The 25,128-nt window shown below is 38.2% G+C and overlaps 1 protein-coding gene across 2 annotated transcripts in view; it reads right to left on the bottom strand.

The window, feature by feature from the left end:
• The window catches only part of oprl1 (opiate receptor-like 1), a 101,472-nt gene that overhangs the window by 31,666 nt on the left and 44,678 nt on the right, over positions 1-25,128 (bottom strand). For both annotated transcript variants that reach the window (XM_044210132.1, XM_044210133.1), the window contains exons 3-4: positions 1,845-1,932; positions 199-381 (exon numbers count right to left, since the gene is read on the bottom strand). In XM_044210132.1, the coding sequence (XP_044066067.1) occupies positions 199-381; positions 1,845-1,932 (271 nt within the window). The remainder of the gene's footprint in view (positions 1-198; positions 382-1,844; positions 1,933-25,128) is intronic.

Raw genomic sequence — 25,128 nt, forward strand, 5'->3', positions numbered from 1 at the left:
GCATTTTTTTTAGTTTCCCAGTTTGACAACAGTAGACACTGTCAGTTTAAAGGATTCATGAACTGACCACAGTGTTTGATGTGAGCTGAAGTGACTGTTGATATCTGATCTGATGTCAGCGGTCATTTCAGGGAGAATAAAGGAGGTGTGAAGGTTTTAAAAAGGTGAATATCTCACTTTGAAATGAAACGGTTTTACCTTGGCCTTGTGAGGAGTCCTCATGTCCAGTGCTTTGACAGGGTGGCAGACAGCCACATACCTGTCCATACTCATCACTGTCAAGGTGAAGGTGCTGGTGAACATGTTGTAGTAGTCGATAGACACCACCGCCTTGCACAGAGCATTCCCGAATGGCCAAAAGCCCAGGAACACGTCGGTACCCTGGAAACATCCAGAAATCAAAGAATAAACAAAGAAATACAGCTGGAGGCAGAACAAAGGACTCCATCTCCTCTGAAATATGACTTTGGGGAGATAATTATTCAATGAAGTAGAAACAAATCAGTGCAGTGAAGCACAAAACCGTAACACCTGACAACCAACTAGTGAGTCCTCATAACATCCAGATGCTGGCAAGAGAGCAAAACTTGAATTACACAATCAGGTTTTTATAAGTGTAAGTGTTTTGTAAGTGATAAGTCTTAATGTTAGTTTGTAAGATTTAAATCAGTGATGTAGTACAGTGCAGCAATATTTATTTATTTTACCAGGAATAATAACAATAAAAGCTACATCTTTGGTACAGTCCAGTACAACTGCTCTGATAGCTAATGCTGCCTTTTAAGAATTAATATTTTTATGCTGAGACTGTATAGTTTATGATCTTGGTCTTAGAGTTAGGGTTAGAAAATATGTCATCTTGCATTTACTTGAATCAATACTAATTAATTACCATCAATCAAAGTCACACACATCGGAATAAATTTTCCTTAAGCGTTAAAATATAGGCAGTAGCTTTTGTATTTTTACAAATATTACTTTTCAAAATGTATATAAACCACTGCAATCTTAATAATCATTGTATGTCAGAATGTGCACATAGTAATAATGTTCACACAGTATGCCGGTAAGGAGCTCTACCTGTAATGTTACTGCAGTACATCTTCAGTAGTATTATTCATAACTTATTAACAATTTATTTACACCAACTGCTGTTCAGGTTCCCTGCCCTACCAGAACTTGGGTATTGCTGTTCTCTTTGATAATGTCAAATGGAGTAAACTAGGGAGCCTTGCCAAATAGAGAATGCGTCTGAAAAGAATAAAAGCTAAGGATAAGGCTGTTCCAACTTTCTAAAAAGCAACATTACCACAACAACAAATTCTTGATGTCACCTGTTAGCTTGTCAAACCAAGTGAGCCAGCAACAGCATCACAAATGAATAGAATGTCAATTTTACAACTTTGTTTATGGTTAGGCAATGATGTTTACGAATTCTAACAAATTATGTTAGTCTACAATCATTTGAACTTGTTTTTTTTTGTGACAGCCATGGGGCGGATAAATGCAGTGTTAGACCAGACATGAATGGAAAACAAAATGCAGGTACCACAACAAAAATCAAAGAGTATTATATGATCTAAAAGTTTACACACATTTAAAATATTTCTTTTTGACGAAAATCATCCCAACTGACATAAAAGGTTGATTTACTTAGTAATAATGCACATTTTCTTCAGTCATCTAAATTCTGTGACTAAAGTAAACTTTAATGAAATCTTAAGATTGGGCAAAAGACTAGCTCAGGAAATAGTGTAAAAAGTCAAGGGAGATATTTTGAAATGCTATGAAAATGCTTTGACATGCTCTGTTGCACATGTGTAGAGTGCTTGATAAAGTCATACCTGGAAAGGTAAAGTAGCCAGGAACAAAGAGTCAGCCAGAGCCAGGTTAAAGATGTAGATGTTAGTGGCCGTTTTCATCTTAGTGTATCTGAGGAAAGAGGAAGCACAGATGCAAAACGTTCAGTTAAATGAGAAAACCTGTGACAGGCAGCTCATTTTACTGTAGGTCACACACACCTTTAGCACCTTAATCAAGCGTCTGCAGCCAATTCAGAATTTAATCCAGTCTGCAGTCTGCATAACAAACAAAGACACTCTGTGTGGCTGCAGTTGCATCGTAGATTGCAGAGGGACATGCTGCTGCTTAAATTGCTGGTTATAATGAGATTTGGTGGACACTTATCCAAAGCACCTTGCAGTAGCAGGAGTGAGGACATTGTTAACATCGGTGGCGGCAGTGGGAATCAAACCCCTATGGCGTTAAACTGCAAGATGACCACTAGTGTTTATCTATATTTTCTAGTCTTAATAATGAGTGCAGCCTGTGGTGCTTATCTGGCTGGAAGTGGTGACTTTAGGCTTTTATTTCCCAGCCTGAATTCTTTGTTTTATAATATTCCAATACTGAGTGTGTAGTTAGATGAAACAGTCTGAAGTGACATCATGTGAGCCAAAGCCTAATCAGAAGTAATGCACACAAGACTGTAGTTGCCTCCAGAAGTTGAAATTAATGTCAATTCTGCTGTTAAATGTGATTGAAGTTGACAAAATTACATAACTGTAAATTGGATGAAATGTATTGCACATAATACTTGCATAGAAAACTTTCAATACAAACTCTCATGTCCTTCAACAGTACTCTGTGGAGTTTTTATTGTAAGCAAACATAGTATTGGTTCTATTTAAAGTGTGAAGGATTTAGTGGTATCTAGCGATTGTTGCAGATTGCAACCATTTAAACACCGCTCACCTCACCCTCCCGTTCCAAGTGTGTAGGAGAAACTACGGTGACCACGAAACTTGCAAAAAATGCGAACGGCCTTATCTAGAGCCAGCGTTTGGTTTGTCCATTCTGGGTTACTGTAGAAACATGGTGGAGCAACATGGCGACCTCTGTGGAAGGGGACCCGCTCCCTATGTAGATAAAAACGGCTCATTCCAAGGTAACGAAAACACAACGATTCTTATTTTCAGGCGATTGATTGATCACTGTTTTTGATCGCTGCCAACCCCCAAGGGAAATATCTGGCTCTTTAGCTGTTAAATGCTCCACTCTGTTCACCAGCTAGTTTCTAACTGTGTCAGTCTGTTGGTGCTGAGCAGGTAGTGTACAGTAGGTTTATGGAGCTTTCTTCACTGAAAACAGCTGCCTGTTGCAGCAGAAAATGATGGAATGAGAGTGAACCAAAACAGGAAGCTGCAGCTGGTGAGAGAAAAGTTAGGTTCATCACTACGAGCAACCCCTTTCACATAGTCACATTGTTTTTACATTGTAAAAATACTGATTATATTCGCTTTAACATTAACATTTTCACCAGCATACACTGTGTCTACCCTCAACGCCTAGTCACATTTAGAATGTTTGTTTTTTTTAATCGGATTTGTTTACATCAAAAAATTATATAGGTTTTACAAATGTAAAACAGTTCCACCACAACAAATACATGTTAAGTGCATTTGTGGATCCATTTTTACATGTGAAACAGGTTTTTCACATTTGTAGATTGCTTCCTGTCAGCGTGTGGGCCACGTGACATTTGTGACTTCCCTCCTATTTATTTGTGGAATTTTGTCCAATTCGTACCGCGACAGATCTGAAAAAAGGAATCCGCAATGTGAGGTGCAGTTACTAGCTACACCAGCAGGTGGCCAGATTCCCTCACATGAGCTGATGGAACTACAGTCTGTACTGGAAGAAGAATCATCTGTAGACCCGCCCCTACTCTGCCTCTGATTGGCTAAACCGTTCCAGGGGTCTGCTAATGCTAGCCTAGCTATGATTCCAACCGGCGCTACAACCTAGACAGACCCAGGAAGAGAGCGCCTCAGCCAGGGCAGCTCATATTTGTGTTCCTGTAGCACCAAAGCAGCAGAGAGAAGCTCCACAAACTGCCGCCACAGCAAGCTAGCGCCTGTGGGCGGATGGTTTGTGTAAATATCACAACACAAATGTCCATTATAAAATTAACAAGACCCTGTGGTTATCTGCCTTGTTCTCATGTGGGGTGTTTTGACATAACCATCCTTCAACATCTTCTATCATTTTGATACTAGAGGAAAGGTCTTGATCTGTCCTTTGCCCTGAGGTGAGGTGGTCTTGGTCAGGTACGGGCCTGATGTGACCCTGTGGTCTGTGTCGCTACTTGTTTGGTTGCCCTCTTTCTGCGGTTTTGTTGTTTTGTCCTGTCAGGTTTAGTTCTGTTATCTGTTGGTAGACTGGAGAGAGTATAGACTTCTTTGATGGTACAGTGTCTGGTTTGCCCTGAGGGTTCCCCATATTTTTATTTCATCTTGCTCGCCTGTCTCTCTCAAATGACATTTTTTTTTGGTTGATATTTTATACTTTGATATTTTTGGATCACACACACCCAACACAAATAAATAAGTGTTTACTTTCTGCCTTCTGCCTCTGTTTGATTATATATTATTGGCCTCTTGGTAAAAACTAGACTGCCTTAGGTCCTAACAGTGAACAATATCAGGATGCAGCCAATGAATATCCATAGAAAATTGTATGTGAATCTTAGAAATACTGATAAAAGTCAGAAATTTGTCACGATCTTTGTGTGTGTGTCAGGTGTATCCATTGCTTTAACTGCAGATTTTTGCCTCTTTGACTTGCGAACACACTGAAGGCTTTTCTGCTTCAGCTGCCCTGGATAAAACTTTACAAAAACGCATTGCAGTCAAATATTTCCACCACCCCTCTCTCTCCCTCCCCTTACCCCTTCATTCAGTTTGGCCTCGGGCTCTTTTGCGCTCTCCCTTTTTCTCAGCACATCCCCTTCTTTCTTTCTTCCAGTTTTTCCGTCTCCTCCTCTGCCTCTTTTTTCCTCCTCATGTCCTCTTTTTTTGCCCCATCTCCAATTTTAGATGACATTTATCTCTTTTTTTGAGGTCTCTCACTCATCTATTCCCTTGAATCTCAACATCTGTGTCTTTCAGTCTTTTATCCTTTTCATCCCTCTCATCACCTTCCTCTGACTTTTAGTTCTCTGTATCTTTCCTCCTCTTCACTTGTTATCTGTCTCCACGCCCTTAGCTCTTTCTAATTTCTCTCATCCTTCCTGCCTTTGTCTGCATTGCATCTGCAGGTTTCAGGAACCTGAACTGAAGATGTTTTCAATACTTTTATAATACTTTATGCCTAAATTTAAATTTAAGACCTAAAAGCTGCAAACTGAATGCAAGTAATGAAAGTTCTGAAATGGGCAGCATAAGAAGAAGGGCAAGAGCAAAAGAGTTTTTTCACGATGTCATAATCAACTGTCGAACCAAAAACATATTTTTCACAATATGAATCCAGGATCTATCCCTTTGCTGGAGGTCAGGAGGAAACGCTGTCCGTAGAAACACAACCCTTTTTGCGGTCAAAAATAATGTAAATGTATTTCTTAAATGTATTAATAGTTTTTTTTTTATTATCAATAGGAAGAAAGAAAGGGGAAATATGGGGAAATATCAGAAATGCTCTTTTTTTGTCTCAGCAGCTGGAGGGGTTTGACAGCAGCTGGCAGGCTGAGCCCCGGCAGGTGACCAAGAGACAAACGAAACAGTCAGACAGTGTCTTGTTAGCAGTGGTGTTGAAGAGTAAAGACTGGCATTTGGCTGCATGGAAGCAAGTTCTTCATCGACATAGATGGAGAACTAACGACATTCCAATGAATAAAAAAATCTGATTTTCTTTCAAAGCAGCAATTTAATTTCAGTTTGCCTTTAAATCTCAATAATAGCCCTTATTATTTTAAGCTTTGGAATGCATTTTTGCACAGAACGAGGACTGTGGATTTTGTCTGCCATCTTTCGTGGTGTAGTTCCTCAACGAAGGGATCACTTCACGGCCAGTGTGCTTGTTTCCTCCTCTCTCAATTTCTCCCTTAATTCACCTTTGCCTTTGTACTGTTGCTCTCCATCACGCCCCTCTTTTCCCATTTCTTCTCTCTCTCTCTGCATCTTCCCATCCTGTCTTCCCTCCCTCTCCATCCCTTCACACCACCTTAAATCCTCCCTCCTTCACTTTTTGCATACATTTCAGCTCCATTCAATTTCTCTGTCCATCTCCTATCCCATTATTCTCTCTATCGCATCTATATCTTGCTTCACCTCCTCTAATCTTCCTTCTCTCTCTCTCTCTGCCTTCTTGTCCTCCTCCACCTCTTTCTCTTTCTTACATTCTTCACCTCCTTCTCTCTGCATACTGAATACTTGCAGGCAGGCGTCTTCAGAGAGAATATTTTATAACTGTTCAGCTTTCCTGCCCTCCCCTTTAAATCAAGGACATGGTCTACACAGGCAAACCCTCTATCTCGGTCTTTTTCTCTCTTCCAGAACATCTCGTCTTCTCTCTCCATAAGTCTCTTTAGGTCTCTCTTGTCTTCTGGCCTTCTGTCTCTCCGGCTCAAAAACAATTTCCCTTTTGCTCTATCTCTACTGAAACAGTCTCCGGATATTCGGCCCTGCTCCCTACACTATCTCATTTTCTCTTTCTCCCTCTCTGTCATTCAGTGAAAGCATGATTTCATTATAATTATGAGTTCAAGATGCGAGGAGTTGCGTCACCGTTGTTGCTTTCACAATATACTGTAGGAACATCTTGTTTGCCTTACATGCACACTGAAAAAGCAGAAAGTACAACAAAGAAGACAAACGCACAAGATAATCAAGACGTTTCTAAAGACAAGTTACCACGAATAAAAGTACAGAAGCAAAAAGAAATAAACAAATCAATATACTTTGTCAATATCTTTGTGCCAGGACACAGAAGAAAACCTTACTGATGCTGTGGCTCAATCAGTTATGTATTTCCAGGACGTGTTTGATATCTTGTGATCCATAAGGCCAAAAATTGTCTCAAGCATCATCTTGCTTTTTTTTTTATGCTCAAAAAGCAGGACAATCTAGCAGAAGGCAGAAAAAACCAATGGAAAAATCAAGTCAAATGACTAATTAAGAAATAATTAAGATAATGGTAGAAAAAATAGATGTGAAGTTGTAAATTACGAAGTTTAACACTCAAAAACACAGCTAATCTGTTTCATCGGGGGTTGTGTGGGTGTGGTTTGATCAATAATGACTGACAGTAGTGTTTTCCTAGCAACACGAGCAAACAACCCAACTACTTTTATCAGTTAAGCGTGAAACTAAAGCTTGGGACAAACCTGAAGACTAGCTAAAATCTACAAAGACTGGACAAACCGCATATAAAGATTGTTTCCAACTTGCACAGATTTTGCACATGCAACAATGAGCCAATAATTATTGGAGTTCTGGTGGTAGATGATCCCACAAATCCATACGCTAACTGTCACTTATACCAAATTGTACAATAGTTATTGTACCAAAACAAACATGGATGGCAACCAGCAGCTTGCACTGTTTATATGCACTGCAATTTGTGCTGAAAAGGCCAAAAAAGGAGGAAGAAAGCACAGAGTTTAGGTGAGATCCTGGATGGAGAGGCGTGGGCAGCATGGACTGTATAGCTTACAGAGGGAATTGGAGGTGAATGAACTTCGTAAAAAGAAGGTAACCTCAGGTAAAGCTAACTGGTATGTCTCCCATGGGCGACACACAAGTGACATCATCAGTCGCTGGTGTCACAAATATAAAACATGTTTTAAAAAAAAAGCTGTATGAGAACAACTAGCAGTGACTGGATCTGAAGACTTAAGATTGGAATCTTTACATAAGACATGTTCATATTATTTCGCACTTAATACAAAACTCACATGCTCAAATGTACAGTGAAAGAGTGTTAACGGTTGCTGTAATCATTTCTCCTGTCCATGCTGGCGGTAAAGCGATCCCTTCCTAAGGCCATTACAATGTAAGTGATAGGGGTCAAAATTCACTGTCCTCGTTCTATGCATAATGACTTCTACAGTTCCAAATTAAGAGGGTATTTTTCAAGGTTAGTTCTAGTTTCTAGTACAAAATGACCTCTTTGTGTTACTGTTTCTGCTGTTAAGCAAGGAAACACTAAAGGTGCTGCTAAAATGACTTAACCTTTGGAACGACTAAATCAATTAATTTACTAATCACATCAACACTATCCAATTCATCCACATCAGGAATTCAACTGTGAATATGACATGTGATCAAAGCTTTTCTCTGTATTCAATCTACTCCCACTGTGTGAGCTGAGCAGTCAGTCCTAATGCGCCCCAGTGCATATTATTTACATTCCTGAAATGCAGCTGAAACACACTGATCTCTAAGACTCAGTTCTATTAGCATTCTTGGTCTGTCTGCACTTAAGGAATTCCACAATCTCCAAAATAAGCATGAAATATTTAGCCATCCATTAAAGAGAGTTTACTGCTTTATGCCTCTCTCACGCTGTTTTCTCCCTCCTGCCAGCAAATTCCTCAGCTCTCTCTCTAATTCTCTTTTGACTAGTTCTGTCTTCTTCAATGTCCTCATGTAAACACTAAGGCCGGTAATATTCTCTGAAGAAAATCCAATCTGCTAGCTAATACCAGCATACTGACTGCAGCTCCTAACCCAGTCACAAAGTTCATATTTTAAGATTCTCCAAAACAAATAAACTTAAAGGTTAGGCAACAAAAGTCCTGCCTATGCTTAAAAAAAGCAAACTTTAACTGTTGGATTGAGACGGGACATTAAAAAAAGTCAGACTTGCTAGATGCCCATCCAACAACCCAACCTCAACATCCTTAATTTCTGTCTCTCTACATTAAGACATAACTACTTCTTGCATTGAACATTGCCATTGGAAGTCATGACCCGTGGAAACGTCCATTATGAAAATACTGTAATTCCCAAGGATACTGGGCTGGCAGCTCCAGGTGAGAGTATCTCGTTTCCTAAAAATTATGTTTTTATACAACTAAGTTGCATTGGATAATATGTTAACCTAGATTGTTTTTTTTATCAACATAATGAAGAAACATTTTTTATTGAATTTATCTGCAATCTTTATCTCTTCATAGTCAACACATTTCATGTGCTTCCCCTACTAAAATGCAATTAACATTATAATGGTTAAGTTTTAGCAACTCAACCTTTCTTAACCTTAAGCGTTTTAGTAGCCTGCTCTGTAAGAACTTAAATACTTCCTGCATTGAAACAAATTCCAGTGGATGTTATGCATGCAGCAAGTGTCAAAATGTATATGGCAAAGCAAATTAGTATAAACACAATTTCTAGAGCAGGGTTGTTCGAAGTTACAGTGGGGATAGATGTGGCCCAAAGGTCATCAAAAAAATAATTGCCTTTAACATTTCTCCACTTTTGATGATGTTCATATTAATAGATTTAATGATGAGTTCACTGCTGTCTTCAAGGAGTGATCACACCTGGAATTGGTCTTTCAAAAAGTAACGTTGTTTTTTGCATTTGGTTTAAGCAAATACTACTTCACTTTACTTTATTACATTACTACATTACATGAACGCCACAGAGAGTAAACAAAACTAACATGGATTGAGTGTAGGTTTAGTTTATTGGGAGGTTCAGTCAGCCTGCATCGAACATACTGACTTGTAATCCAGTTGATGTAATTCCAGCTGGACATTAATTATGCTTTTTTTCCTTTGTCATAATTTCCCTTTTCATATATTTATTCCTGTTAAGATCACAAAGAAACAGCTTGTTATGAGCATTAGTGCGGACTTCATTTTTAGGTCTTTCAAAGCAAAAGCTGCTGCATGTGACTCTTCACACTCATATCCATGTTGTTTTGGCTCATTTCCTGCATTTTTATGAATTTCATTGACTAGCCAATAACAAAGGAGACCAGGAATCACATTTTCAAGCAAATTGTGTTCTTCTCTGGTGCCACCTGAGACAGATAACATCACTCAGCCAAACAAAGTGAGCTAAAGAGGGAAACACTCACTTCACTAATTCTGTTTCCAACATGAACGATGTGAATCATATTATTCTTCAGCTCTCACGTGCAGTAAAAATCAATCTCTACTTACAAACAGCAACAAAGATATGCATATAAAAAAACTGAGAGATCACCTACTGTATGTCCTCCTCACCTGTACTGTATTATTTCTGTCTTTCTTTCTTTTTGTCTTCTCTCAAACCATAGCACTGAGCAGCCAGCTTTTTGCTCAGATGACTATTAATATTTCATGTCACATCAAATGAGTTATACCAAATAATAATTAATTAAATTATTATTCTTTCTCTATGTACTTTTGCAGCTTTTTGCTTCACAGTCTCAGCTCTGTTTATTTTCTCTCTCTCTTTCCCCCTTTGATTGCATATTTCTCTCTTGCTGTTCATCTTTATTTTTTCCTCTCACCTTTCGCCTTTATTTGCATGCAACATTGATCTTGTAATTAATAAATGCAATTGATGGATTACGGATGACTGTGAACCTTTCAGGAAACACATTTGTAGCAAATAATGAAATGTACTGAATTTGCTGGTGCATGGAGTATAATTGAGGGTTATAAGGTCAAGATTTTGCAATTCATCTACAAGTGATTCCATTTGTTATCACTGGAGGGAGATTAAATCACATCTACAAGAAGAAGGATCACAAGCTGAGTGGCAAAAGCAAGTATGGTTGACATTAGTCAGAGTTAAAATACTGACATGACTTAGAATGCAGTTTAGTTTCACACATGTAGGCCTGACTTGACTTCTTGATCAGTCAGTGAATATCTGTAAAGTAACAGCACCACTGGATTTAAAGGGGCCCTATGGAGTTTTCTTGTAAACAAACAAAAGTTATGTTATCATCCAGTGTTACTCACCAAAATGCATCATATGTATCTAATGTGTTGAATGCATTTCCTTCCTCATAAAACATTAGCGTGTTACCGCTACCTGTTGATCAGTGGAATAGTGGGACACCTCTGGTAGGACTGTGTATCGCATCACCCGTGTGCACTTGTGCACCTACATGTGCGTGCAGATAAACAAAATGTGGACCCACACCATGGACTCATACAAAAACAGCTCCATAGCCCTACTAGTCTAAAACGCCACAGGAAACCTTTAATAAAATGTTTTTTCTTTTTTATGTTAGATTTACATTATTAATATCTAATATCACTCTGAGACGAAAGCACTAGCTTCACCAGAGGCATTTGTAGAAGCATTTTGTTATCTAAATTAAAGTCAAAATACTAAAAATTAACATGTGACAGGTGCTTCAAAGGTATCAGCAGAACTTGAATAAAAGAAGTGTACAGCACTTTCTATCTAAATGATACTTATACATATATACTAAGTAAATTATCCAACCAGAGGAGCAAGTGAACAAGGAAACTATCATGGTTTGAGGGTTTATGTATAGTATTTCCTGTTTTATTTGGAAAAGCTCTTTCCATCTCGTGTGTCTGGTAGTTTTACTTCATGTCTATGTTTGATTTTCCCACCAGTTTTGATTGTGTGCTCTGCTCTGATTAGTTTCACCTGTGTCTCCCTTCACCTGAGTGTATTTAGTCTGTGTGCTTCCCTTGTCTCTTGGTCAGATCGTCTTTGTTGTTTGTCGAGCGTCCTTGCCTTGATTACCTGTGTGTTCTGTTGGAATTATCTTCTGTTTTCCTTGGACCTTGCATGGATTTTGGACTTTGCCTGCTACGTGTTGGATTTGTTTGCCTTGGTTGAACTACTTCCCTGATTTTGACCACTGCTTGTCTGAAAACTGTGTAAGACTTTTTGTTTCATTAAATCATTGACCTGTACCTGCTCTGCCTCAGTGTCTGCATTTGGGTCCTCCTGCTACCCTGCTTGACATGTATGAAAACAGAAACATTCAGGTAATTAGGTCTTTAAAAACACACACACACCATCAATAGCTTCCTTTTAACCATGTTAGTAGCATGGTTCTAGGGATGGCATTATCGGTTTGTTGGTCCACAACTTTTGTTCAGATTGAAATATCTCAGCAACTATAGGATGGATTGCTATGAAATGGTGTACAGGCATTCCTGATTCCCATGAATGAGTGAGTCCGAGCAAGTATTGGAAGGATTGCCATAGATTTGGTTCACACATTTATGCCCACCTCATAATGAATTGTTATAATTGTTGATCCACTAACTTTTAATTTAGCACCATTGTCAGGTTAAAATTTAATTGTCTTGTCTTCATATAATAACAGCAGACTGTGACATAACATTGAGTCATGTAACAGTACTTCTTTGCAGATGATGTTGTCCTTTTGACTTCACGGAACCAGCACCATCACAGTCGTCTCCTTCATCTCTTTCCATGTGTATCTCTGACAGACTTTTCTTTCTCTCTATTTCTCATTCTGCTTCTTCTCTCCATTAATGGAGGTAGGAGGAAGGAAGGAGGATGAAAGGAGTCTATCTGGTGACTCTTTCATCTGGCGTGCTGTTCAGTTTCAAATATTAATAATCACTTTGAATTATTCACGAACTGCCGGTCTGCTCTGTGTCGGCTTGAATGAGCTGTCACACGCTGGCGCAAATGTCTGTGTGCGTGCGTGTACATACTCTTGACTTTGGGAGTGTGTGTGTGTGTGTGTGTGTGTGTGTACCAGGCCATACTTAACTTAATAGAGGTCATTTGATAGGACAGAACACATGGATAGCATTGTAAAACTACTACAAAGTACAAAAAATGCAAGCAAGACTAATAACTTTTTAGAGATGTCTTATTTTATGTGGTTACTGCAGCAGACAGGTCAGTAATATCACAGTAATATCATTAGCAGCTGAAACAGAAACAGGGCACACAAAGATATTTGCTTGAATTTGAAAACCTCCCAGGGACAACCAGCTAAACTTAAGAAGATGAAGTCTGCTAATTTGAAATGTCTTCAAAATGAAGGTGGGTTAGCGCTCTTGTTTTCCATCAAGGCTCATCCACTGCTTATCACTGAAAGCTACTTCAAAAAAATGTTCTCTGCATGAGCTCTTTAGCCTCACAGGCATGAAAATATTGTTTCATCCATCTGGCTGTGTGTCTGACAAAGACAAAATCTCTCCTCAGGCTTGTCTTTCTTTTCTCACCGCACAAAATGTTTCAAGGGTCAAAGAAATGTTTTATGCCGTCTACTCTCAGAGCTCTGCAGGTGTGTGACCCTTTGCTTCACTGTTGGTCACTCTGAATGAAAATATCACAAACACACATAGAATAAAACAAATGGAAAAAATAAATGGAACAAGGCCTTCAGATCTTCATTCAGTGACCGAGTAGCAGCTTTTTGAAAGATGAATGCTTCTTCATAGCATGAATAACACCACCATTTCTGCTATTACATAAGTAAACCTCTTATGAAAAAACAAACAAAAGCATAACGGCAGACCATGTGAAGCAGACCTGACCCTACAGACAGAATGATGCAAAGAAGAGTTAAATGTGATCAGAGTGAAAGGAGTTTGCCCACACTCCTCTTTCAGCTTCATAGATGGAGAAGCTTTTGCTATGATGGCAATGTATAGAGCAACCAGCTGTAAATCTGAACTCTGGAGCATTTAATTCCTCCATTTATTTTTTTTGGATGATTTATACTTGCGGACCAGATTTACAAAAACAAGACTAGGTCTAAACCTAGCATATGGCTGCACCGTGTACGGTCAATGTGCTCCTGAGGACATAATTGAGGACTGTCCGCGCATCGCTCTAAAGCTTTGTTCATGCTTGACGCAGTGTCCCCGGCACGAGGGTGAGCGCACCAAAAGTGTTGTCATTGTGGCTCTTGTGTCGAACGTGTAGAATATGCAAGTCGGCACGGCGCGTGGTCATGCGTCTGCCACTTATTGAGACTAGGTGTCCACAGCGTCACACTTTGTTGAATACAAAAGTTCAAACAGGCATCTGTAGAACATGACATTAGTTAATTACAATACAACTGAGTACATGACTGCAACAAATGCTGATAAAAGCAAAAAACTTAAATTAAGAAGTTAAGTAATGAATTCATTTCTTAAAAATCTACAGTTGCGTAAGTAATATTTTGCCAGCAGAATCAAACTGTTTACAGGATATTCAACCTTTCATTAGAATACATGTGTTGTTCAAAGTACTTTACAGGGATTGTAGAATGGTGGTATGTATGTCCATGAATAGATATCAGTTTACAATTAATTACAATTCTTCCTCAGCATTGAGGAGCTATATAGCAGAGAGCGCAGCCATGTTTAGTCTATGTTGTTCTTCTGGTGACTTTTTGTTCTAGTTAAAACAAGAACGGAAGAAGGAATGGGGCATGAACAGTGGTCTCACGTGTCACAACAACAAACTTTGTTGACCAATCTATCTACCTCTACCCATACTACATATAGTAAGCAACAGTTCACAAGCCCTACAAAGCAATCAAAGCCCTTCGGGACGCTTACGTAATATTTATGTTTCATCCTGTTGAAATAGTCATGATTTATATGAAACAACAAGTACAGTAATATATGTTTTGGTTATTACGGCAGCTAGATTGGTTAGCTGGCAAGTTGAAACTGTCCTCCCAAGAAAAACGACAGATTCTGTGGAGTCATTTTGAGGCACTTGCTGAAACGACTTATGTTTACATTGAAGCAAAAAAGTTCTCTAGTAATTATGCTGGGAGCAAAGGAGGAAGTAAGGTGACATTATTATAGAGTAACAACGTCTGGGTAGGGAAGAGGCCTGGGTGGAAGGATGGGTCCATCCCGTTTCCAACCAGGTGTTTTTTTCTAGGTTTTTTGCCTAAACCTATTAAAAATTAACCATAGCGTTGTCACATCATAGAGTTACCGAGTTACCCTGGAAGTATATGCCTATGCAGTTAGCTTCAATAGCTAATCTAGGGACTAATTTCTGTGTTTACTTTTGGTTGGATTCAGAGACAAGTGCTCCAAATGATTGTAGCTTCATAAGGTTTGCACTGCTTGCCCCGATATTTCCTGAATCTCTACAACAGAGGTGGCGAGTGAAAAGTCAGCATGACCCATATTTAGACTGGCCAGAATTCAGAGAGTATTCATTTTTAAACATTTGAATAAACAACTGTTGTTTTTCTTGTGAGTACAGTCTCTGCATTTTATTGATAGCCAACAAGATTTTAATTCCAAAACTGGACTACCAGCATTTGAAACACGTGAACTACACTGACAAACTATGTTGGTTTGCATTAATATAAATCCCAATGTTGTTTGTTGAACTACTAACTATGATGTCATTTGCTGAATTATTTGCCCTTATATTTCAAAACATGTACATTTAAGGACAGTTTAAGAAGCACCAGGTAACACTGTCTCCCAAATCAGCAAAGAATCATTAGAAAGCAGAAGCCTTAAATTCTGCCAAATCTGCTGGATGAACATCACTTTTACAATAAATCCTTTTCTTTCTCCTTTGTCTCTAAGCCTTTCTTGATGACAATCACACAATTCAATTCATGGCCGCCAGCACCGTGTTATTATCACAGATCTCCTCTGGTGACATCATCAGCCCTATTCTTCAAGGTCTATAAGAGTCTCTGAAAGCAATCCAATGGGTTTATGATTATCTCTGCCTAGCCGAAAGGGAATTCTAGTGCGCAGCAAGACAGATTAGTGAAACGTGTGTTGATGTCAAACAGTAGATTCAGAGTGTTGGCATATATTGTGAGGATTACAATGCTCCTTTTAAAATAAACACTTTAGGAATTCAGTCATGAATGCCTACAAAGCTCCCTTTGCCTTTTAGCAGCCAAGTGTTGCACAGTGTCTAACACTTTTATTGACAATCAGTGTTCAGCCTTAGCATAATGACATAAAATTGATACCTTTTTAATTTGTGCCAGTGCATCCTTTTTGTCCTGGTAACGACAGTTTAATGTGTTAAGACTGAAGGCAAAGCAAATTTTAGAAGAGGTGGAATAGTGTCCGTGGTGCAAATTTGCGCAAAGCACATCTACACAATTTAAAAACTTGAACAAAGACATGCCTGCTTATTCTGAGATTATTGACTCCATGATCACAGACAACAGGAAAAAGTAGAGAAACTGGAGGAGAAATAAAAAAAAAAAAGAGTTCCTGGTAAGTTTTAGAGTCTGAGCTGTCACAAAGAAACACTTCACACACACAGTTGTGTGTATAATGTTGCTGACAAGCTACAGCTAAAATCTGTACTTTCAGGTTGGCTCTTTCTGGCAACTGAAAAAAACACACACCCCGAGTTTGTCACCCAGACTTTAGATTTAAAGTGATTTTCTCAGGATTGACAAAACTCTCAGACCCACAGAAGACATTATGCAACCGTCTAAAGGCTGAATAGTACTCTTCATGACTAGTTTACTGATCCAGTGGTCTCCTGGGTGAAAGTCCTGTGTTTGAACCATCCAAACACGTCGAACCTCCTCATGTGGGTCATGTAGTACCTGGAAAGCACTTTGGAAATCCAAACAGCACTCAGAAGACCTAGTGTGTCAAAAGAGCTTAAAAACAGCTACTATCTTTTCAGTAACAACCATTCATAAACTCACCTGTGTTTACTACAGCTCTGCACATTGTGACACAGTGTGGGTCCTTTCATATCCGTACTGAAATATGATGCTAAATCACACAAATCTCTAAATATGAAAACTTAAATCTCAGCCCTCTGTGAACAAAAACACCAAAATGTAAGACCGTATTGACATCTGCACTTCCTCCAAAGAAAATCACAGTCTGGACCGATGCTCTAATTCATCTGTATTTTCTTAATTTCATAAATCCATCATGCTTGGCTAACATTTCAGCAACAACAATCAGGCTAATAAGATTTAATCAAACCCCATGATAATGCTTCATCTCCCCTCATTGAAAATGCAGCTAAAGATGCAGAAGTCCATTTAACTTCACCTTTTAATCACAATGCGCCTAATTTCTAAATGGTCTAACTGGCTATAAACCATTAAGATGTCTTTTTAATGGCTAATAAGGTAATGTTGTTAACTGAGTGTATAGCTCCCTCAGTTCTTTCTCTTTAACCAACTCACTGGAGTCCCACAGGTCACACTGATAATGGAGAGGTAGACTAGTGTGTGCACACACACACACAGACACACACACACATACACACACTTCAAACACATGCTTTTTACTCAGACACATAATCAAAAGCCCACTTTATTACGCTAATCAGAATTCAATCCAGAGAAAAAGAGACTCGAGTAGCGCTGATGAGCACTTGAGTGGACACTGCAAACAGTCAAACACACAAGCTTCAGTGAGAGTGCAACTAAATGAAGTCAACACAACCCATCTGATGCACACACACCAACACAAACATCAAACACCATGAACTACTGACACCAGGACGAGTCGCCTTCAGGGATTATCACAGATTGAATTTATTATTTTGACACCTTTGTATCCTACAGGATTTTCTTTTTCCAGTTTAGTATTATAATAACAGTCACTGACAGGTCCTGAAATACTGCAGGCGGATGAGAGGTGGATGCATAGCCCCATGGGAAATTTTGCCTCTGTTTTTTGTGCATTCATGTAGTATTTTGTATTGTTTAGAAATTGATAGCCTAACCCCTAACGGTAACCTGAGTCCAAATCCCTAATCATTAATGAGAGGAAATACTCCCTGTAGGGCTGCAACAAATTTTTTTTTTTTTTTTTTTTTGTTGTCATTTTTGATCAATCACAGTTACGATTGATCAGTTAATTGTTTGGTTAACAGAACATTAGAAAACATTAGAAAATACTGAAAACTGCCATGTCAATCACCAAGTTCCCAGAGCCCAAATAGTTTAGTTTTGTCTGACCAACAGTCGGACTCAACGCAACAGATATTTAATATACAATGAAATAAAATCAAGGAAAGCAGCAAATCCTCACATTGTAGAACCAGATAATATTTATTATGTTTCCTTTATAAATGACTTATACAATAAATCAGTTATCACAATTGTGATTGATACATTTTTTGTTGACTGACTAATCAATTAATTGACTGTTTCAGGACAAACTCACTAGCCAGGTTTTCATCCAAAACGTAGTGCAAATTTTAACAGAATTTTTAGAAAATCAGCTAAAGAAAATGCAAATGAATGTGCATTTCCATCAGCTACCGATATGTGAATATCAGGAGTTGAACGCATCAAGATAGAACAGTTGGTGGCGCTGATTCTCCAATCAGGTGCCATAAAAGCATTGCAGAAGAAGAGGGCACAATGACATGGCATAATTAAAACAGTGCCAGTCAAATCAAACAGTGGAAAACCATGTAGAAAATATGGTTGGGTTACTATAACAAAATCAGGGTATCTTAACATTATTTCTAATCTTTATCTGTGAAGGCAAGATGTAAACTAGCGCTAAATCCTACCCCTATACTCTAAAAGCTTCAGCAATTCTAACTGGAGCTATTTAGCAGAGTTTCAGGAGCAGGACCGCACCTCAATTACACCACTTCCGGCATTCCCATAAATACCCACCTAAACCATCTCCTCCTCTTTCGCTCTCGTATTCTGCGCCCCTCCCTCCCACCGCTTTCTTTCTCCTATTTTTCCCCTCCTTGCTACTCTCCGTAGGGTCTTTGACTAAACCTAATCCTTTGTACTTTCATAATTGTTGTTAAGCCAACAGAAATGTACTGCTACATTAAAATGCTTGAATGGATATTATGTTTTCTCATGAACATACTAAACATGACAGCATCTGAAGGCATCATTGTACCTTAATGGCTTTATTTTTCTTCATGATGTGAACATAAAATGAAACAAATCACACACACCGTTCTAACCACCTCTCGTCTCACTGCAGTGTTCCTCCCTCGTGGTCTCCTCTTTTATGTAAGATGACTGTTTCAGCTGTAATAAGAGCCGTCCTTTAAAGGAAGCTCAAGCCATTTGTCCACTGGGAGCGTCCCTTCACATCACTGTTGTGTTTGTCTCCTTGTTTTGAACAGAAAGGACAGCCTGTCACTGTCATGCTTTGAAAAAAAGTAACGATATGTGAAAAATATAGAGCTATAACATTCAATTATCGTACATTACAAATATCTCAAATGATATTTTTATGAAGCACAAAAGACATCTGGTGTACTGCTTAGTTGCCTCTTCCTCTGTCATTTCAAACAGGTTTGTTTTCAATGTCACAGTGATGCATTTCTCATCCTGACACACAACTAACTGGTTTGCCGTCTTATAATTCCGAGCAATTTAAATGGGGTTAAAATGTGTATATATAGTTTTTCAAAAACAAATATAAAAAAATATATAATATAATAATAAATATATAATATGCTGTTATAGTGTCCCTAGAAAGCAAATTATTTCAATTATATTTAATCTGATGACAGCTGACCAGGAGCTTGAATATCAAAGCAGTCTGAGTTTCCAGATATATAACATAAGTCTAACTTAAGGTCACTATATTGTTATATTGTTTACTGGCTGTTAAATAAGTCCCCCAAACTAAACAACAAGATATATAGTTTGTCCTTGTCTTCCAAAACCTTTAAAAATGACTCTAACCCTAAAAGATTCATGTGACAGTTTTCTGATTTTCCACCTGGTTAAGGTTTGGTTGGATTAAGACACAAAAATGACTTTGTTAGGCTAAGGTTAAGATTGTGTCACATTGTTGGTAGGAATATTAATGCAAACAGAGGTGTCCTGTATAACAAATCACACATTTTGTTGACACATTCACCCATTTACCCCCACTTCCTCCATAAGCGTTCTTTCGGTATTACCCTGCAAAGAAACAAATTATCACTGTGGATGAACAACAAAAATCAAACGAGCTGAACGACTTTTACTTGAGGTTCGAGTCACAAAACTTTTCTCATGAGTATGACGATATGCTGCAGTCTTTGCCAGACACTGATGCTACCTGTTGACTGGAAGTGGACCCAGCTTTTTGGCTAAAAAGCCATGCAGAGGAATTGACATCAGCATGGTGTCCCATATTCCAACTGTCCCAGCTTTGTGGAAGACGTCAATCATAACCACAGTGCCTAAAAAGCCCTGTGCCATAGTGAATAATGATTTTCGTCCTGTAGCACTGACCTCGATTGTCAAGAAATGTTTTGAGAAATTTGTAGTGTCCTTGCTCAAGGAGGAAGTCTAGTCAATTTGCCTATAAGCACAAGCACAACAAACACAGCAATACAGTGGTTTCACAAGGTTGTGTGTTATCACCTCTACTTTCTACATTGTACACTAATGACTGCAGGAAAGTATACCCCAATAATTATATTACCAAATTTGCTGATGATACTGTGTATGAGCATGCAGTCATCAAACAAGCAACAAAAATCATTTTATGTTGACGTTTTATATATATATTTTATATTTTTTTTTGGATTGACTGTTTGATTGGTGCTGGTACAGGAAATTACCCCAAACCTTTCCTGCCTGACACAAGTGGCCCATTTGATTGTAAAGATAAAAAAAGAAGCCTTTTGTAGAAAATAATTAAATCTCCTGCAATTTCAGGTTGTACATCCCCCTCCTAGGTATTGACTTCCTTCTGTATTTCTGTCTTAAACACGCACACACATCAAATATCAACATCCCAACTGGTAAAAATAATAAATTGTCAGCGGGAGAGACTTTTTCTTCGAGTACATTCTTGAAAAACAGTGGTTGAAAGTAATTTCCCCTGATGCTGTTAGCTAACGCTGTGAAAGAAAATGGGAGTAGAGGGAGAGAGGAGACTCATTGTGTCTCCTAAGATGTCCTTTCTACTCCAGCAAAATAATCCAGAGATGTTCACAAAGACTGAAAAATTTAGTAAATGCTTTCGTTTCATTGCTAAGGACTGTTACAATCTCACTGATTGAAAACTTACAAAAGCATCAGTATGAATCAAGCCATGCAGAAAACAGGCTCACTGGATAGTCAACACTCACTTTGCACTTTCACAAAGAGTACATCCATACACTAAAATATAACAAACAAGCGATAAATATAAGGTGCTTTTCATAAAATTCACCATAATATGACTAAGTTCTGCTTCCACTGCATGTTAGATGCTCAGACCTACTGTCATTGGATAGATGAGTAAGTTTGAGTTTACTGTCACGCATTTAGTTAAGATTAATCAGAATCAGAATCAGAAATACTTTATTGATCCCCGTAGGGAAACTCTATGTTACAGTAGCTTTTTACGTCAGTTACAGGAGAAAGTACTCATATGATACACTATAAACACTATAAAACAGGTCAGAAATAAATTAAGTATCATGGATAAGAAAGATAAACTAAGTGGAGTACCAAGTTTTACTGGTTGATGGTGAAGTACAGTATAAAATACAATGTCACTAATTATGTAATAAATAATAGTAATAAGCAGAGGTGCATGTACTGTCAAGAGTAATTGAGGTATATAGTATCAGTAACAATAAATAAGAAAAACTAACAAGGGAAAACTAATATTGCACGGGAGTAGTAAACAGAATATTGCACAATTATTATTAATTATGGCGGAGATGTAATGCTCAATGTCCAGTTTAGTGACCTAGGGTCAAACAGACTAACTAAGAGAAGACAAAAAAAGGTATAGGAGGAAGTAATTGCTTACCTGTGTGGTGAGTGTGGTGTTTTGTTTGATAAAGGAAATAAATGAGTGATGTAACCAGCAGCCAATCACACTACACTAGGAACTAAATTTAAAGCTGCTGTAATCATTTTTTATTATTATTAGCAATGGATATGATGAAATGAAATGATGTAAAAGGGAGAATTATTACCCGACTGCAGTTCCCTTCAACTCTATGGAACTTTTTAGCGCGCTTTACCTTATTTTTTTTGTTTCTGCAGGCCACAACTTTACTGTTTTAAGTCAGTTGCACTGCTCTTTTCAGTGTTGTTTGCAGTGGAAATGCTATAAAAAGCCCACTGTATACTACTTTGCCAGCACCCTCAGGGGTTGGTGGGGACCAAACCAGAGCTAGAGGGGGAATGAATATTGGACTTACATTAATCAGGTGGACAGAAAAACGACTCCAAATGAATGCTAATTTTGCTCCATATTTGCTGGATGTGTAAAATAAGCAACTATTTGCTAAGTCAAACTTTATAAAATATCATTGTTAGCATTAAAACACAAACATACTCCCCATAATAATTATATTAAGGGTTTAATTAATATCTTCTTAAAGAAAAAGTTTGACATTTTGGAAAAAAACATGTATCTGCTTTCTTGCAGTATCAGTGCTAATTGATACTACTCTCAGGTCTGTATGCTAAACATGATGCTACCGCTAGCAGCCGGCTAACTTAGGTCAGCACGAAGGCTAGAAACAGCCTGGCTCTGTCAAAAGGTAACAACATTTGCCTACCGGCCCTGCTATAGCTTACTAATTAACACGTTACATCTTGTTTGTTTGGTCCGGACTTATTGGACATCTTACTGGATTTCAGCCTTAGAAAAACAACACAAACTGCTTATTTTTGGTGAATTCTCAAACTGATCCATTTGGCTGCAGCTCCACAGAGGCTCTGAGCTGAGCAGACAGTCATAAGAAGCAGTTTACACTCAGATACAGGTATCTACTCACAAAATCCTCAGTGTTTGAACTTCTGTAATTCCTTTCCACCAACATTTGGAGTCCTTAAACAACTTTCAGACTTACAAACTCCACCTGCTTAAAACAATGATTATGTGTATAATCACAGTGGTTCAAGAACCATGTATTTTATTTCAAGAAAATCACTTTTAGCCTTGTTTCCAGAAGTGAATATCACTCGAGAGGGAGCCACAGCTGCACAAAGCAAGATTTTTGGTCGGTTGTCGGTTAAATTCAGGATGAAGAGAGGAGCTTGCTCTCAACCTCACTGACTGAGATGTGGAAGACTAGCCCTGCGGGCTACACTGAAATTTTGATGTTGAGTAAGGACGCAGATGGGACATTTTCCCTCCAAGCAGGAGGTGAATTAAAGGATGACAGGACCGGACTCACCAATGTTAAATCTTTTGTCTCTCTCTTGTCTCTTTGGTGTAAAACACCACAGACTGGCCAGGCGTGACAATGTTGACATCATTTTACAGTTTTCCTAGATCTCGAAGACCTTTCATGAATTTTCTCTTGCTACCATTTGGCATCATCACAGTGTCCTTGTGCTTTTTAAAGTTTGGCTCAACTATTTGGCAAATATGTACATATTTCTCTGAACAAAATTGTGATTGTGATCCCTGCAAATCCCAGATTGGTCGATTATTTCATCAACAGAGGAAACAGTTGTCAAATAGTGCAGCGCCAGACCTGTTTGAATCACTGAACAAATCAGAGATGTGGGCAACAATTCAGAAGTCTGGAACCAGGCTAGAGGAACGTCAGCTTTTAAGCAAATTTATTGTAGCTTCAAAAATACCTCATCAGTTGAATGAATTTTAATCCTAAAAATTCCACGTAAAATTATTAGATTAATATAACTGTATCTTATCATGTTTGTATGTAATGTAATCAAATAGTTTTTTTTTTCGAAAATCACATTGAACCAATGTGGTTTTAGGTCACAAGTAGACATTCCTTCATTTTAAAGGGTCACAAGCCAAAAGGGTTGGGAACCATTGTGTCAAGACATTGTGAAAAATTTAATTGCACTCTTTGCAATTTTGATATAAAAACGCTCTAGTTTTCAATGTGCCTTTCAGGGAGATATTTTTACCAGTATAAAATCAGCTGTTACTCTCCAAACTGCAAACATGAAGGTGACAATTAGATTCAGTCTCATGCTTGTTTACCTTCAAAATTATCCCAGCTGTGACTTTGCCACTGTCCCTCTCAATCTCAGTCTTTTTTGAGGCATTTGTCTTTTTTGCTTCACACTTTCTTTTTCTGTCCTCTTTATATCCTCAAACAATTACACACTCTGTCTTGTCTATTCTTATCTTTGTTTGCCAATAAATAATCTTCTATGTGGTAAAACTGTAAGAGGACAAGTGAAAAGTGTCAGCTGATATGATCAAAGTGTTTATTTATCTTTGAGATGATAATAAAAACTTGGCTCCAAGAGACATTAATGCATTATCAATACAGAGAGCAAGAGTTTCTTTTCCAAAGAAACAACATGACTCCATTAATTCTTTATTGTTAATACTCCTGCTACAAAGCACCAAGGGTCTGCAAGTAAATTCAAGCTGAAGGAATGTACTTGAGGTTTCAGATGTGCCTTTTTCAAAGGCCTAGATGGCCAATAGGTTATCTCAAAACATTCAAAGCAGGCTGTCTATCAGGCTGTGGAGCAGAAAACACCACCAGTGATTTAATAATCCATCTAGAAAGGTCCACTGGTAACAATATAAATCAAATATATTCTACTTTTATTCTCTTGTCTCCACTTTACACCTTTTTCAATTCTAAAGGAACAAACTGTCCTGGAAAACTGGAAAACATAATTTAAAACAGAATTTATGGCGATGATATCAGCGTTACCCTAGCAGCCTTGATTTATTCTAAGCACAGACCATATCTCACAGTTTTCTAATGAGGCCTGCTGCTAATTTATAACTATGCTTAATGACGATATTTTGATTAAAGTTGCATTTAGAGGCTCACAATCTAAAGGAGGAAAAGGCAATCAATAAATGTGTCCTCTACAGTCGGGCCGTTGGAGTTTCCCGTCTCCAAATGTTCTTCACCATAACATGACTAAACTCTTTCAAGGTTTTCTTCAGAGTAAAATAAACTCTTATCTGCATGTATTTTAATCATCAGGTTTCAGTATAACGCTGACTAAACCATTGGCTGCTTGTGTGTTGAGGTAACCATGTTGATGCACCATCAGCACAGTTGAATCAGGCTGCCATTCATGATTCTGTGTAAAAGCTACAGAGCAAAGATAGGTTTTATAGTTTTATACTTTATAGTATTAATAGTATTTTTATGGTAGTAAAAAGCTAAGAAGTGAAAACAAAACATTTTTGATGAACACTGCTCACCAGCTAAGTGAACATCACTGATATTTGATGGCTCCAGCTCTTGATTTAGACAGAACATTTCTGTGATTGAGTCTGGATTACAAGAAGTCATTTGCTGCCACATCAAGTCTTTCTGATTCATATATTATGTATGGTGGAGTATGGTGAAACATTGAGTGATGTTGGTGATTGCACCTGTCCTGGATGACAACGTCAGGGCTGTCTGTCTTTGAACAGTGTGAAAAACTGTACGACGTCTGTGAGTAAATATTTTCAGGTCTGTTAGGAGTGATGGCTCAAAGTACAAAAGAAAATATCTCGATAAAAATGTCGTTTTAGTGTAA

Source organism: Siniperca chuatsi, linkage group LG10 (genome assembly GCF_020085105.1).
Source record: "Siniperca chuatsi isolate FFG_IHB_CAS linkage group LG10, ASM2008510v1, whole genome shotgun sequence".
NCBI lineage: Eukaryota > Metazoa > Chordata > Actinopteri > Centrarchiformes > Sinipercidae > Siniperca > Siniperca chuatsi.